The following is a 14,911-nucleotide window of genomic DNA, read 5'->3' as shown; positions in this document are numbered from 1 at the left end:
ATAGATTGTAAGCTGCACTGGGGCAGGTACTGATGTGAATGGCCAAATATTCTCTGTAAAGCGCTGCAGAATATGTGTGCGCTATATAAATAACTGGTAATAAATAAAATAAATCTCTCCAGAGACCCCCTGCAGCTCTCTAGGCCCCCTTTGTTTCCCTCCAGGCCCCCCTGTGTCTCTTCATCTCCAGGCCCCCCGGTGTCTCTCTCCAGCCCCCCTCTTGTCTCTCCATCTCCAGTTGTGTCTCTCTCCAGGACCCCATGTCTTTCTCAAGGCCCCCTGATTCTCTCCATCTACAGCCCCACATGTGTCTCTCTCCAGGCCCTTCTTGTGTCTCTCTCCATGCCCACTTGTGTCTCTCTTCAGGCCCACTTGTGTCTCTCTCCAGGCTCTCTGTGTCTCTCCATGTCCAACCCACTGTCTCTCCATGCCCCACTGTGCCTCTCTCTATGCCCCCGTTCCTCTCCATGCCTTCTGTGTCTCTCTCTCTGCCTCCCTGTCTCTTTATTCATGCCCCTGTGTCTCTCTCCAGGCCCCCCTGGGTCTCCATCGCCAGGCCCTCTTGTGCCCCCCTGTATCTCTTCAATTTAGTGCCTCTCGTGTCTCTCCTGCCACCTTGTGTCACTAGCTCACACTTACCTTGTCTTTCTGCCTCTTCTGTGGCTGATCCACTTCTTCGCAGGGCACGGCTCCAGTTGCGGATAGTTCTCCCTTAGTAGATGTACCCTGACATGCGGCTCCTCTGGGAAATAGGTTGGTAGTGTCTAGATAGCCTTCACGTCATTCCCTACCATCCATGTGGACATAGAGGGGGAATATAAACCTATGGCTATCGAAGCGTGCCACCAAGCCCGAAGGGTGGCGAGCGAAGCGAGCCTGCAAGGGGACAAATTTCTTTGTTTGGTGGCCTTTATGGGCATGGAACCACACCCTCACTCCACGTCACTTCCAGGTCCTAACAATAAAGGGGAAATAAGCTGTACCGAAATAGGATCAACCCACTTCTCATCAACGCAGTGTGATGTCATGACGCTGCGCACCGGCACATGACTCGCTGCAAAGGCCCATGGGAGGAGCTGCAGCAGCCCTTCTGCGGCCATGGGACTGAGCACTGCTCGATTGAAGCTAAGCGGAGGGGAACATGTGACCGGCCCAACAAGAACTTTGCTGGTGGCCCAGAAAAACCAAACCGCACGTCTTTGTGTTTAACATTCTCAACAAGCACCATCAAATATTCACTTTTTTTTCTTTCTGGTCTCCTGGATTAGAGATCTCACACCAGCACATTTTTTCCTGGCTGCAAACTATCTGACTGTAACTTCCCAACTCTCTAGATCAGGAATACAGAAGAGGATTACTGGTTGTGAATGAATTGGTGAAGGATAACGTCTATGCCTGCTCCTGGTGGTTTAGCCTTTATTATCCTATTGTAAGGCTTTTACATCCCAGTAGCATTAAGCCTGTGCTTCAGGCCCCAGGTAGTCTATTCTTTGTAAAGTTTCTGCTTTCACCTTCTTAGTACGCATGTGCATTGTCTTTCTACTGTATGTGAAATAAGCAGTATATTCTCTGAGTTCTACAGTAAAAAAGAGAATAACCATATTGACTAGGAATGACGCACTCCTACATAGTCATATAAACATAAAGTTTTAGACATTTTAGACTTCTTGAGATGCATGATGCCGAGCATCCAATAGTGTTTTGTGTCTGTGACCCAGAATTGTATTTCTATAAAGTATTTGTGACACCTTCTTTCTATCACAGTTGAAATTAATTGACAATTAAGAATGTACTTTCACACTTCTATTTTTTTATAAAACTTTGACAACCTAGTTAACACTTATGTATTATTGAGCCTCATAAGCATAGTTGCTTCTAAATGTAATGTATTCATGTTTTCTTGCTACTCTCCCCGGCCTGGATATATGACACCTGTCCACAATCAATTTGTTATCAGAGTTAATTCAATTAGTAATAAATTGCCTTATTGGTTGCTGCTGAATCACCTGTTGAAATCAAACATCTGTTCTCCCAATCAAACCATGACCATGTAATCTCCATGGTGTACTTGTGGTGCCACATGCACAGTCCACTTTTCTTAATTTTTTGGCTTGGATTTGTATTAGTAAATTCATTCATGCCTAATATTCAATACTGCAAACCTTACTCCTTGTTCAGTTTCATGGCATCTGTAAATGTTGTGTGTCCATCTTAATATATAGTATTTCTATAACCGAGATGAGTCATAAATACTAATGCAACTAACCACTTATCTTGCATTTATGAAAGTCTAAGCTAGATGCAACAATCTTAGTGCCAAACAAGGCTTGATTTTTATGTTGTTGTTTTATTATTTATTATGTTGTAATATTTGATGCATTTCAATTATATCAATAATGTGTTCCCCAACATATTCCATCTGATGCCATCTACATTGCTATTACCTAGACAGTGCCTTGTCACCCTTCTATTTCTTACTCGTATCACACACATTTTCCTTTTTATTGTTCCCACATATCACCTATAGCACCTCCTAAATACCCTGCATTTTAGTCCTTCAACACGTTCTCACTTTTCAGACACTTAACTTACTGCTCCAAAATTCTCATACATTGCATCCATAAGATCACTTATTATCCCTGTGTTATACCCTATGCTATTCCTTCAACATATACTGGGCCTGATTTACTACCGATCACAACTGCAATTATGCACGCAATCGGACGATTGTTGCGTTCTGTGCATGCTTATGCATCGCAGCGCGCGTAGACTCCACTGCGATCGGGATTGCAGTGACTACGCAGATGCATCGCAGAGTGATTGACAGGAAATACCTTTTGGGGGAGGTGGCAGTGGGGGTAGTCCGCAAAACGCAGGCGTGGTTGTGCGTTTGAACGCCATTAAAGGGGCATGCATAAATTAGCCAATGTAGTGCCTTACGCATGAGGTTAGCAATTCCTGAGTAAGGTCAGACCTTGTGCAAGTGTGCGTGAGGCTGCGATTGTACTCGATGTTACCTATGATTTTGTAGTCTTGCTAAGTATTACGGATGTGTTTAATGTAAAGGGGACGTCCTTATGTTAGGCTGCGACGGCATTGCGATTGCAATCATTAACATATTTGCGCAGTGAGACTGCGAGCGTAATCACTATTGCGATCGCAATAGCTATTCTCACTGAATCAGGCCCACTGTACAGTACTTTTCATTGACAAATGTAGGACCTGTAATTGGAGTAGCATTATTCTACTTTATCCTAATTGTTTTACCAGATGAGAGTTGGATCCTAGCACTAGGTAGCGTACTGGATTTCCCAGCACCCAGTCGGATGGCTGGGTGGATAGATAATCCTGTCCTTCTCCACTTCAAGTGGCGAGCGAGTTGGGGTGATAGGGCCCCAGCATTAGGCAAAGGTGATAGGGCCCCAGCATTAGGCAAAGGTGATAGGGCCCCAGCATTAGGCAAAGGTGATAGGGCCCCAGCATTAGGCAAACGTGATAGGGGCCCAGCATTAGGCATAGGTCATAGGGCCCAAGCATTAGGCAAAGGTGATAGGGGCCCAGCATTGGAATGTATTAGTTCAGTTATCACTAACTCTAAACCACATCTGGGACCAGTAGACCAAGACACAAACACACAGACTATTGCCAACACCAGTAGGGTAATAGCTGGGTGTGTGAGGTAGGGCTGGAAAGCATTCCTGAGCTATAGTTTTAGTTAAACATTCTACAGTACATCACTATTATTTGTTAAACTGCTGATATACATATGAATGAGGTGGCATTCCACAGCGCTTTACAGAGATTATTTGGTCATTCACATCAGTCCCTATCCCAGTAGAGCTTACAGTCTATATTCCCTACCACATGTACATACGTACTTACGTACATACATACATACATACTAGGGTTTTTGTCAGGAGCCAAGTAACCTACCAGTATATTCACAGCCTCCACCTAATCAGGTGTTAGATCCCTTAGAGGAGATTATAGAGAGTGCTGGGATCAGTCCTAGTACTGCCTTAAGAAACAATCATACTGTATATAACAGGTTGTGGGTTTCATTCAGTAATAAAGATCTTTGGTAACCTAGCGATAGCATTATTGCTGGTCAGCAGCTTAGTAACAGGTCTTATTATGCTGATCGCATTTTGGAAGAGAAAAAAGAAAAAACTGCTCTATCATTACTGTTCATTATACACACTCACATAATGATATGATTGGAGCTGGATTCCACCTACAGTACACATGATGTTCCCCTATTTTAGTAGAAACCTAGGCTGTCCAATGCTGGTCCATTTATGGATCTGAATGGGGTGAGTCACACGACCCATTTTTTTAAACTAATATTTATTAAATGAATCTAAATTAATACATTTATGAAAGTGTTACATCAATGGCAGTGTGACATGCCATATATATATATATATATATATATATTAGGGGTGAGCGGGTTCGGATTTCTGAATCCGAACCCCCCCGAGCCCCCCCGATCCGAGGCAGATCCGAGACAGGCTCGACTTTTCCCGCCTGACTCGGATCTGAAATCGAGGCAAAACGTCATCATCCCGCCTTCCGAGTCTCGCGGGTTTTGGATCATATATAAGGTACCCGCGTCGGCGCCATTTTCTCACTCGGCTGTGGACAGTGAAGAGGGAGGGTGGGAGTTAGGGCTGTGTAGTGTAGTGTAGTGTAGTGCTGCTGTTGTCCACTACTTCAAAGTCCATAGGGGCTGGCTGTGTTGTGCTGTGCTGCTGTTGTTAATAGGGGCTGTGTCCACTACTTCAAAGTCCATAGGGGCTGGCTGGACTGTGTTGTGCAGTCAGTTCTCCATAGGGGCTGTGTCCACTCCAAAGTCCTGTGCAGTGTCCCAGTCCTAAAGGGGTGCTGTAGTTTTGTCCAGGGGGTGCTCTGTCCATCAGGGGTGCTCCCCCCAAGTGCTAAAAAAATAATATATTTTCTGTGTTTGTGAATTGTGTGCGCAGTAGCCGCACGTGCATCAACAAAGTAGTGCCAAGCGTGCGCCTGTGTCATAAGTAAAGGGCCGGCTGGCTTGACCGTTAAAGGGTGCTGTAACCCCCGAAAGTACACTCCAGTCCAAACCAAAAAAAAATGTATTTTCTGTGTTTGTGAATTGTGTGCGCAGTAGCCGCACGTGCATCAACAAAGTAGTGCCAAGCGTGCGCCTGTGTCATAAGTAAAGGGCCGGCTGGCTTGACCGTTAAGGGTGCTGTAACCCCCGAAAGTACACTCCAGTCCAAACCAAAAAAATAATTATTTTCTGTGTTTGTGAATTGTGTGCGCAGTAGCCGCACGTGCATCAACAAAGTAGTGCCAAGCGTGCGCCTGTGTCATAAGTAAAGGGCCGGCTGGCTTGACCGTTAAGGGTGCTGTAACCCCCGAAAGTACACTCCAGTCCAAACCAAAAAAAAAATTATTTTCTGTGTTTGTGAATTGTGTGCGCAGTAGCCGCACGTGCATCAACAAAGTAGTGCCAAGCGTGCGCCTGTGTCATAAGTAAAGGGCCGGCTGGCTTGACCGTTAAAGGGTGCTGTAACCCCTGAAAGTACACTCCAGTCCAAACCAAAAAAAAAATTATTTTCTGTGTTTGTGAATTGTGTGCGCAGTAGCCGCACGTGCATCAACAAAGTAGTGCCAAGCGTGCGCCTGTGTCATAAGTAAAGGGCCGGCTGGCTTGACCGTTAAGGGTGCTGTAACCCCCGAAAGTACACTCCAGTCCAAACCAAAAAAATATATATTTTCTGTGTTTGTGAATTGTGTGCGCAGTAGCCGCACGTGCATCAACAAAGTAGTGCCAAGCGTGCGCCTGTGTCATAAGTAAAGGGCCGGCTGGCTTGACCGTTAAGGGTGCTGTAACCCCCGAAAGTACACTCCAGTCCAAACCAAAAAAAAAATTATTTTCTGTGTTTAGCCGCACGTATATATCAAATCGATATAACATAAATGGAGGACCAAACTTTCTCCGATAAAAATAAAATAGAGAAAGATCAAGAACCACTTCCTCCTAGTGCTGAAGCTGCTGCCACTAGTCATGACATAGACGATAACATGCCATCAACGTCGTCTGCCAAGGCCGATGCCCAATGTCATAGTAGAGGGCACATACAATCCCAAATGGCAAAGTTCAGGAAAATGACCTTGAAAAAGACATTTAAATCAGCTGAAGAGAAACGTAAACTTGCCAATATGCCATTTACGACACGGAGTGGCAAGGAACGGCTAAGGTCGATCCCTAGTATGTTCATGACTAGTGGTTCAGCTTCACATGACGATGGAAGCCCTCCTCCCACTAAAAAAATCAAAAGAGTTAAGCTGGCAAAAGCACAGCGAAGAACTGTGCTTTCTAAGAAGATATCACAAATCCCCAAGGAGAGTCCAAGTGTGGTGGTGGTTGCGATGCCTGACCTTCCCAGCACTGGACGGGAAGAGGTGGCTCTTTCCACCATTTGCACGCCCCCTGCAAGTGCTGAAAGGAGCACCCACAGTCCTCTTGCTGATATGCAAATTGAAGATGTCACTGTTGAAGTACAACAGGATGAGGATACTGGTGTAGCTGGCGCTGAGGAGGAAGTTGGCGAGGAGGATTCTGATGGTGATGTGGTTTGTTTAAATCAGGCTCCGGGGGAGACAGTTGTTGTCCGTGGGATGAAAAAGCCCATCACGGTCATGTCTGGGCAGAAGACCAAACATTCCACCTCTTTGGTCTGGCAATATTTCTATCCAAATCCGGACAACAACTGTCTTGCCATATGTACCATATGTAAAGGTGAAATAAGTAGGGGTAGGGACGTCAACCACCTAGGAACATCCTCCCTTATACGGCACCTGCAGCGCGTTCATAAAAAGTTACTGTCAAGTTCAGAAACTTTGGCTAAGACCGTAAGCAGTCCAGGGACACCTAAATCCCGTTGTCCTGTTGTATCCAAGCGCCTGCAAACCACACCGTCAACTCCCTCCTCGTCAATTTCCTCCTTAGTCAGGATCGGAAGTAGTCCTGCAGGCCATGTCACTGGCATGACTGACTCTCCTATCCGGGATTCCTCTGGAGGATCCTGCATTGCTACGCCTACTGCTGCCGCTGCTGCTGTTGCTGCTGCTGGGAGTCGTTCATCATCCCAGAGAGGAAGTAGGAACACCACTACTTTTACTAAACAATTGACCCTCCAACAGTCCTTAGCGAGGAGGATGAAGTACGACAGCAGTCATCCTGAAGCAAAACGTATAACTGAGGCCTTGACTGCTATGTTGGTGTTAGACGTGTGTCCGGTATCCGCCATTAGTGCAGTGGGATTTAGACAATTGATGGAGGTAGTGTGTCCCCGGTTCCAAATCCCGTCTAGATTCCACTTCACTAGGCAGGCGATACCGAGACTGTACAGAAACGTCAGAAAAAGTGTCCTCAGTGTCCTGAAAAATGCCGTTGTACACAATGTCCACTTAACCACGGACATGTGGACAAGTGGAACAGGGCAGACTAAGGACTATATGACTGTGACAGCCCACTGGGTAGATGTATCACCTTACGCAGCAACAGCAGCAGCGTCACCAGTAGCAGCATCTCAGAAACGCCAGCTCGTTACAAGGCAGGCTACGCTGTGTATCACCGGTTTCAGTAAGAGGCACACCGCCGACAACCTCTTAGAGAAACTGAGGGAAATCATCGCCCAGTGGCTTACCCCACTTAGACTCTCCTGGGGATTTGTGATATCTGACAACGCCACCAATATTGTGCGGGCATTACATCTGGGCAAATTCCAGCACGTCCCATGTTTTGCTCACACAATAAACTTGGTGGTGCAGAATTTTCTGAAAAGCGACAGGGGCGTGCAGGAGACGCTTTGGGTGGCCTGAAAAATTTCTGGCCACTTTCGCCATTCAGCGACTGCGTGCCGAAGACTGGAGCGTCAGCAAACACTCTTGAACCTGCCCCGCCATCACCTGAAGCAAGAGGTTGTGACGCGGTGGAACTCAACCCTCTATATGCTTCAGAGGATGGAGGAGCAGCAAAAGGCCATACAAGCCTATACATCCACCTATGACATAGGCAAAGGAGGGGGTATGCACCTGACTCAAGCGCAGTGGAGAATGATTTCCGTGTTGTGCAAGGTTCTCCAGCCCTTCGAACTTGCCACACGTGAAGTCAGTTCAGACACAGCCAGCTTGAGTCAGGTCATTCCCCTCATCAGGCTTTTGCAGAAGCAGCTGGAGAAAGTGAAGGAGGAGCTAAGACGGAGCGATTCCGCTCGGCATGTGGGACTTGTGGATGAAGCCCTTCATTCGCTTTGCCAGGATTCCAGGGTGGTCAATCTGTTGAAATCAGACCACTACATTTTGGCCACCGTGCTTGATCCTAGGTTTAAAGCCTATGTGGTGTCTCTCTTTCCGGCCGACACAAGCCTGCAGAGGTGCAAAGACCTGCTGGTGAACACACTGTCAGCTGAAGCGGAACGTGACACGTCAACGGCTCCTTCTTCATTTTCTCCCGCAACTGGGGCTGCCAGGAAAAAACTTAGGTATCCTAAGCAACCCGCTGGCGGTGATGCAGGGCAGGCAGGACCAAGTTTGGACATCTGGTCCGGACTGAAGGACCTGGCAACAATTTCTGACATGTCTACTGTCACTGCATATGATACTGTCACCATTGACAGAATGGTGGAGGATTACATCGGTGACAGCATCCAAGTAGGCATGTCAGACAGTCCATACCTGTACTGGCAGGAAAAAGAGGCAATTTGGAGGCCCCTGTACAAGCTGGCTCTATTTTACCTGAGTTGCCCCCCCTCCAGTGTGTACTCCGAAAGAGTGTTTAGTGCAGCCGGGAACCTTGTCAGCGAAAGGCGTAGGAGGTTGCTTCCACAAAATGTGGAGAAGATGATGTTCATAAAATGAATTATCAACTCTTCCAGGAAGACCAGCCTCCAGAACGTACAGAGGGACCTGTGGTTGTGGATTCCAGCAGGGACGAATTAATACTCTGTGAGGATGAGGATGTACACAACACTGAAGAGGGTGAGGAATCGGTGGATGAGGAGGATGAGGATGACATCTTGCCTCCGTAGAGCCAGTTTGTGCAGGGACACATTAATTGCCAGCTTGTTTTGTGGGGGCCCAAACGAACCAATCATTTCAGCCACAGTTGTGTGGCAGACCCTGGCGCTGAAATGATTGATTTGTTAAAGTGTGCATGTCCTGTTTATACAACATAAGGGTGGGTGGGAGGGCCCAAGGACAATTCCATCTTGCATTTCTTTTTTTTCTTTGCATTATGTACAGTTTGGGGCCTAGTTTTTCTAACTGCCATCCTGTCTGCCACTGCAGTGTCACTCCTAGATGGGTCACGTGTTTGTGCCGCCCACTCGTGTCGCTTAGCATAGTCATCCAGCTACCTCGGTGCAACCTTTTGGACATAAAAACACTATTGTGAGGTGTGAGGTGTTCAGAATAGACTGGAAATTAGTGGAAATTAAGGTTATTGAGGTTAATAATAGCATAGGAGCAGAGAAACCAACAAATTCTGTGATTTTAGCTGTTTTTATGCTTTTTTTAAAAAAAATACAGATCCAAAACACAAAACCCAGAACCCAAAACACGGAAGGGTGGTTTTGGCAAAACCAATCCAGATCCAAAACACGAAGAAAGATCCAGATCCAAAACCAAAACACAAAACACGAAAAGTGGCCGGTGCACACCCCTAATATATATATATATATATATATATATATATATATATACGATACGGAATGGCACTCCAATACAGCGGGCAACAACTGAGGTGCACTGCATAAAAAGAGGTATGTCCAGAAACAAGCGGCACCCAAACGGACTTTTCACACAAAGATACTCAAGAGCTGAATAATGCCTTCACTATTTCGGAGTTTAATCCATCTTCTGTTGTGATATTTTCTTACTGAAGACGCGTAAAAAGTCTGTTTGGGTGGCGCTTGTTTCTGGACATATATATATATATATACCTCTCTCTCTCTCTCTCTCATATCTATCTATCTATCTATCTATCTATCTATCTATCTATCTATCTATCTATCTATCTATCTATCTATCTATCTATCTATCTATCTATCTCATATACGAGTACATCTATCCCATGTCTTTCAATCCACACAGAGTATATTACCATCCATCTGCAAATATTCATTGTGGAATTATTTTCAATATAGTTATGCAATGAACCTTTCCATAATTTTGGCCACTTTTTTCTTCCCCAGCTACCATTGCCGCTAAGGATGATTTATTCTATGGCTTTCTGAAACCCTGGTTAGGTAAGTTATTTTTCATATCCATATCCGCAATTCATGGTTTGTATTGGTCTGTACGAGTTCAAACAGTTAAACAAATGTATCATGCTGGGGAGATATTAAATCAAGGTGCAAGATACTGTAAATTTCCCTGCACCCTCCTAGAATATCATCTTGGGGACATGCTTCAAATACTATAAAATAAACCTGCGTCACCTGACATATATATAACCATCATCACTATTAGCACACATTGCACCAGCCCTATTCTGTGTGCATTGGATCTTTCACAATTCTCAGGATCTTTGCATACACCGGGAAGGCCACAATTCCATATATGAATCCACAGCAAACTTAAGCAAAGTGCCGGCCAGTCACACATACTGTATTTAGCTACAAGCAGAAATCTGGCTTAGTTTCAATAGCCTGCAGATCCACAGTAATATGTAAATGCATCTCAGGTGGCATTGTGAGCATGTGCAGTGCAAAAAATTGCAGAGACGTCCTCCTTCCTAACAATCCTGAATCAGACTCTGAGTATGGTTTAATGACGGGATGTAGTTAGTTTCCCGGCGGTTGGGATCCCGGATGTTGATATACCAATGCCAGAATCCCACCGCCCGCCATAATGCCTACGCCAATATCCTGAAAGACATCAGGATACCGACGTCGGCATCCCAATCATCCACAGCCGGGTAAGTATGTAGTTTGCCCAGGGATGGGGGAAATTAGGGTTAAGCACCCACCTGGGAGGGTTGGGCTACAGGGAGGAGGGGTTAGGCACCCCGGGGGGAGGTTAGAGTTAGGCACCCCCCAGGAGGGTTAGGTTTATGGTGCGGGAAGGGGGGTTTAGGCACCACCAGGGGAAGGTTAGGGTTAGGCACCACCAAAAGGAGGGTTAAGGGGGGGATTTAATCCAGCCCCAGTCAGGATTGTAGATCATCAGGCTTCCAGCGTCGGTATGAGAACCAGCGGCTATTCAGTCGTCGGTATTTCATACTGATTCCTTTAATGACATTGCTGTGAAAGCTTTACCTTTGGCACGGCTTATACCTTAATAACCTGAGGATTACTATTGTGCCTGACCAATAACAGTCAGTTCATCTTTTTCCAGATGAGACCTATGACTATGAGCAGTCATTGCAGTGAGTCCATTACAGTTTCTTAAAACCACTATAGTAATTGTACTTTTTGTACTGTAAAGTAGAATAATATTCCAAATGCTCTGTCATACACACAGCCCTACATTTCTAAAATGATATATACGTTAATATAGTCTTCATATGTTTGGTCAGCTTGGACTGAACACTTCTCCAAATGTTGCATTTTGGGTCACTGATTGACCTTCCTCTTCCCAGCATTGACTTGATAACAGTAAAGATGGTATATTGATATGTTATCTATGAATTTCCTTGGGTATGCATGTTTTATCTTTGTTTTTACTAGGGATGAGCGGGATCGGATTTCTGAAACCCGAACCCCCCCAAGTCCCCCCGATCCGAGTCAGGCTCGACTTTTCCCGCCTGACTCTGATCTGAAATCGAGGCAAAACGTCATCATCCCGCCTTACGGATCTCGCGGGTTTTGGATTCTATAAAAGGTCCCCGCGTTGGCGCCATTTCTCACTCCGGCTGTGGACAGTGAAGAGGGAGGGTGGGAGCTAGGGCTGACTGGGCTGTGTTGTGCTGCTGTTGTCCATAGGGGCTGGCTGGGCTGTGTTGTGCTGCTGTTGTCCATAGGGGCTGGTTGGGCTGTGTTGTGCAGTCAGTTGTCCATAGGGGCTGGCTGGACTGTGTTGTGCAGTGTCCCATAAAGGCTGTAGTCCTAGAGGGGTGCTGTAGTGTTGTCCAGGGGGTGATCTGTGCATCAGGGGTGCCCCCACCAAAGTGCACTCCAAAAAAAATATTTTTTTCTTCTGTGTTTGTGAATTGTGTGCGCAGTAGCCGCACGTTCATCAACAAAGTAACGCCAACCGTGCGCCTGTGTCATAAGTAAAGGGCCGGCTGGCTTGACCGTTAAAGGGTGCTGTAACCCCCAAGTGCACTCCACACAAAATAAAAAATGATTTTCTGTGTTTGTGAATTGTGTACACTGTGGCTGCACGTGCATCAACAAAGGAGCAGTGCCAAGAGTGCGCCTGTGTCCCATAAGTAAAGGGCCGCTTGGCTTGACCGTTAAAGGGTGGTGTAACCCCCAAAGTGCACTCCAAACAAAATAAAAAAATATTTTCTGTGTTTGTGAATTGTGTGCACTATGGCTGCACGTGCATCAACAAAGGAGCAGCACCAAGCGTGCGCCTGTGTCCCATAAGTCTGTTAAAGGGTGGTGTAACCCCCAAGGTGCACTCCACAAAAAATAAACAATTCTTTTTCTTCTGTGTTTGTGTGCGAAATGTATGCGCAGTAGCCGCACGTGCATCAACACAGCAGCAGCGCCAAGCGTGCGCCTGTGTTATAAGTCAAGGGCCGGTTTATACAACTGGTCCGGACTGAAGGACGTACCAACAACGTCAATTTCTGACATGTCTACTGTCACTGCATATGATACTGTCACCACTGACAGAATGGTGGAGGAATTATTTTCTGTGTTTGTGAATTGTGTGCACTGTGGCTGCACATGCATCAACAAAGGAGCAGCGCCAAGCGTGCGCCTGTGTCATAAGTAAAGGACCGGCTGGCTTGTCCGTTAAAGGGTGCTGTAGCCCCCAAAGTGCACTCCAAAAAAAATACAAAATTCTTCTTTTTTTTCTGTCTTTGTGAATTGTGTGGGCTGTAGCCGCACCTGCCCAAGGACAATTCCATTTTGCATCTCTTTTTTATCTTTGCATTATGTACTGTTTGGGTCCTAGTTTTTCAAACTGCCATCCTGTCTGCCACTGCAGTGTCACTCCTAGATGGGCCACGTGTTTGTGCCGCCCACTCGTGTCGCTTAGCATAGTCATCCAGCTACCTCGGTGCAACCTTTTGGACATAAAAACACTATTGTGAGGTGTGAGGTGTTCAGAATAGACTGGAAATGAGTGGAAATTAAGGTTATTGAGGTTAATAGCATAGGAGCAGAAAAACCCACAAATTCTGTGATTTTAGCTGTTTTTATGCTTTTTTTTAAAAAAAAATACAGATCCAAAACACAAAACCCAGAACCCAAAACACGGAAGGGTGGTTTTTGCAAAACCAATCCAGATCCAAAACACGAAGAAAGATCCAGATCCAAAACCAAAACACAAAACACAAAAAGTGGCCGGTGCACACTCCTAGTTTTTACCATTGTAAAATATATTGATACTTCTGGTATCTACACATTAGTATTTGTAATTCATTTTTAATGCACATTAAACCACATACACTGTGTTAAGGGTTCCATACATATAGCCGCTACTGTGGCAATTCCCAATTCTGCTGATGGCGGGGTCCGGGAATTGGGAATATTCAAAATGTTGAAAAATCTTGATTCTACAATCCCGACCCAAAAATGGTCGTTATCTGTGAGTCGTGGATTTTTTACATGTTAAATTTCCTTGATCCACCATGGTAGATTGGGACGGAAAACGGGGAATCGGGACCCTAGATGTATAGGCCCCTTAATTGTTTCATATGCAACTGATATGTGTTTTAAATTATGGAAAAGCTGGGTAGTAGCGAGGGTTATAGACAAGCTGGGCTAGCAGCAAAAGCTATGGAAGAGCTGGGTAGCAGCAGTGGCATAGCCAGTTTTTGATGTGAGAGGAGAAAAGATGGAAAAATAAGCTCTGCAGGCAAATGTGTTTATAAATTCAAATAATAACATGTAAATTAATTATTTGTAGCCAAATTACAGTACATCAATAATTACTCCTAGCATTACAGTATACCCCTACACACAGAATAAGCCACATAGTGCGTCAATATCACAGATTAATGACAATGTCCCCCCATTTCACAGAAAATTGCCATATAGTTCCCCCATGTCTCACAGTGCCCCCATTTATCACAGTGAACCCATTTAGCGCCCAGAATGTTTGATAGCCCTGAATAATGCTTGCCATGCTGGCTGCTGGCTCCTCACTGCATGCTCTCCATGTCTGCGACGTGGCACACTGGAGCAAGGGACAGTCTGCAAACTATTTGCCACTATACAAGTGTATTCAAACATTGTTGATTAAACAGGTATTGTAGCAAGTAGTTTGCAAACTGTCCCTTGCTCTCAGCTTGCCACCTCACAGACAGGGGAAGGAAAAAATGCAGAAAGGAGTCAAAGCAGTATCCCACCCCTGCCAGCGGCTACCCCAGATAGGTGCCAGTTTTTCAACAGGGAGAGTGGTCGCTCCCTTTGCACCCCTCCTGTCTCTGTCAGAGCAGGGTAGCAGCAAGAACTATGGAAGAGCAGGGTAGCAGCTAGAACTAAAATACAGCTGGGGTAGCAGCAAAGGCTGTGGGAAAGTACTGATCCTAAGTTTTATCATGTCTCCAACAGTCAGCACCAAAACATTTGAGGTACTTGAATTAGTAGTGCAGCAGTTTATCCAAACTATCATATTCATGTATTTCAGACACTGGCAATTGCTTGGACTTATTGACAAATAGTTTTTCATAACAACGTTGCTTGTTTTCCAAAAACCTGTTCTCCTAACTTATCCCAGATGTTTTTGCACAAATGCACCT

General features: G+C 45.5%; 1 protein-coding gene across 1 annotated transcript in view; it reads left to right on the top strand.

Moving 5' to 3' along the window:
* The window catches only part of LOC148542956 (ultra-long-chain fatty acid omega-hydroxylase-like), a 62,574-nt gene that overhangs the window by 12,559 nt on the left and 35,104 nt on the right, over positions 1-14,911 (top strand). Inside the window, exons 3-4 of the mRNA XM_088460602.1 lie at positions 1,335-1,478; positions 10,242-10,295. Of these exons, the coding sequence (XP_088316728.1) occupies positions 1,335-1,478; positions 10,242-10,295 (198 nt within the window). The remainder of the gene's footprint in view (positions 1-1,334; positions 1,479-10,241; positions 10,296-14,911) is intronic.

This window comes from Taudactylus pleione, unplaced genomic scaffold (assembly GCF_031769625.1).
Source record: "Taudactylus pleione unplaced genomic scaffold, aTauple2 ptg000007l, whole genome shotgun sequence".
NCBI classification, from domain to species: Eukaryota; Metazoa; Chordata; class Amphibia; order Anura; family Myobatrachidae; genus Taudactylus; species Taudactylus pleione.
The sequence above is the reverse complement of the archived record's forward strand: the minus strand, read 5'-3'. Positions and strand labels throughout refer to the sequence as shown.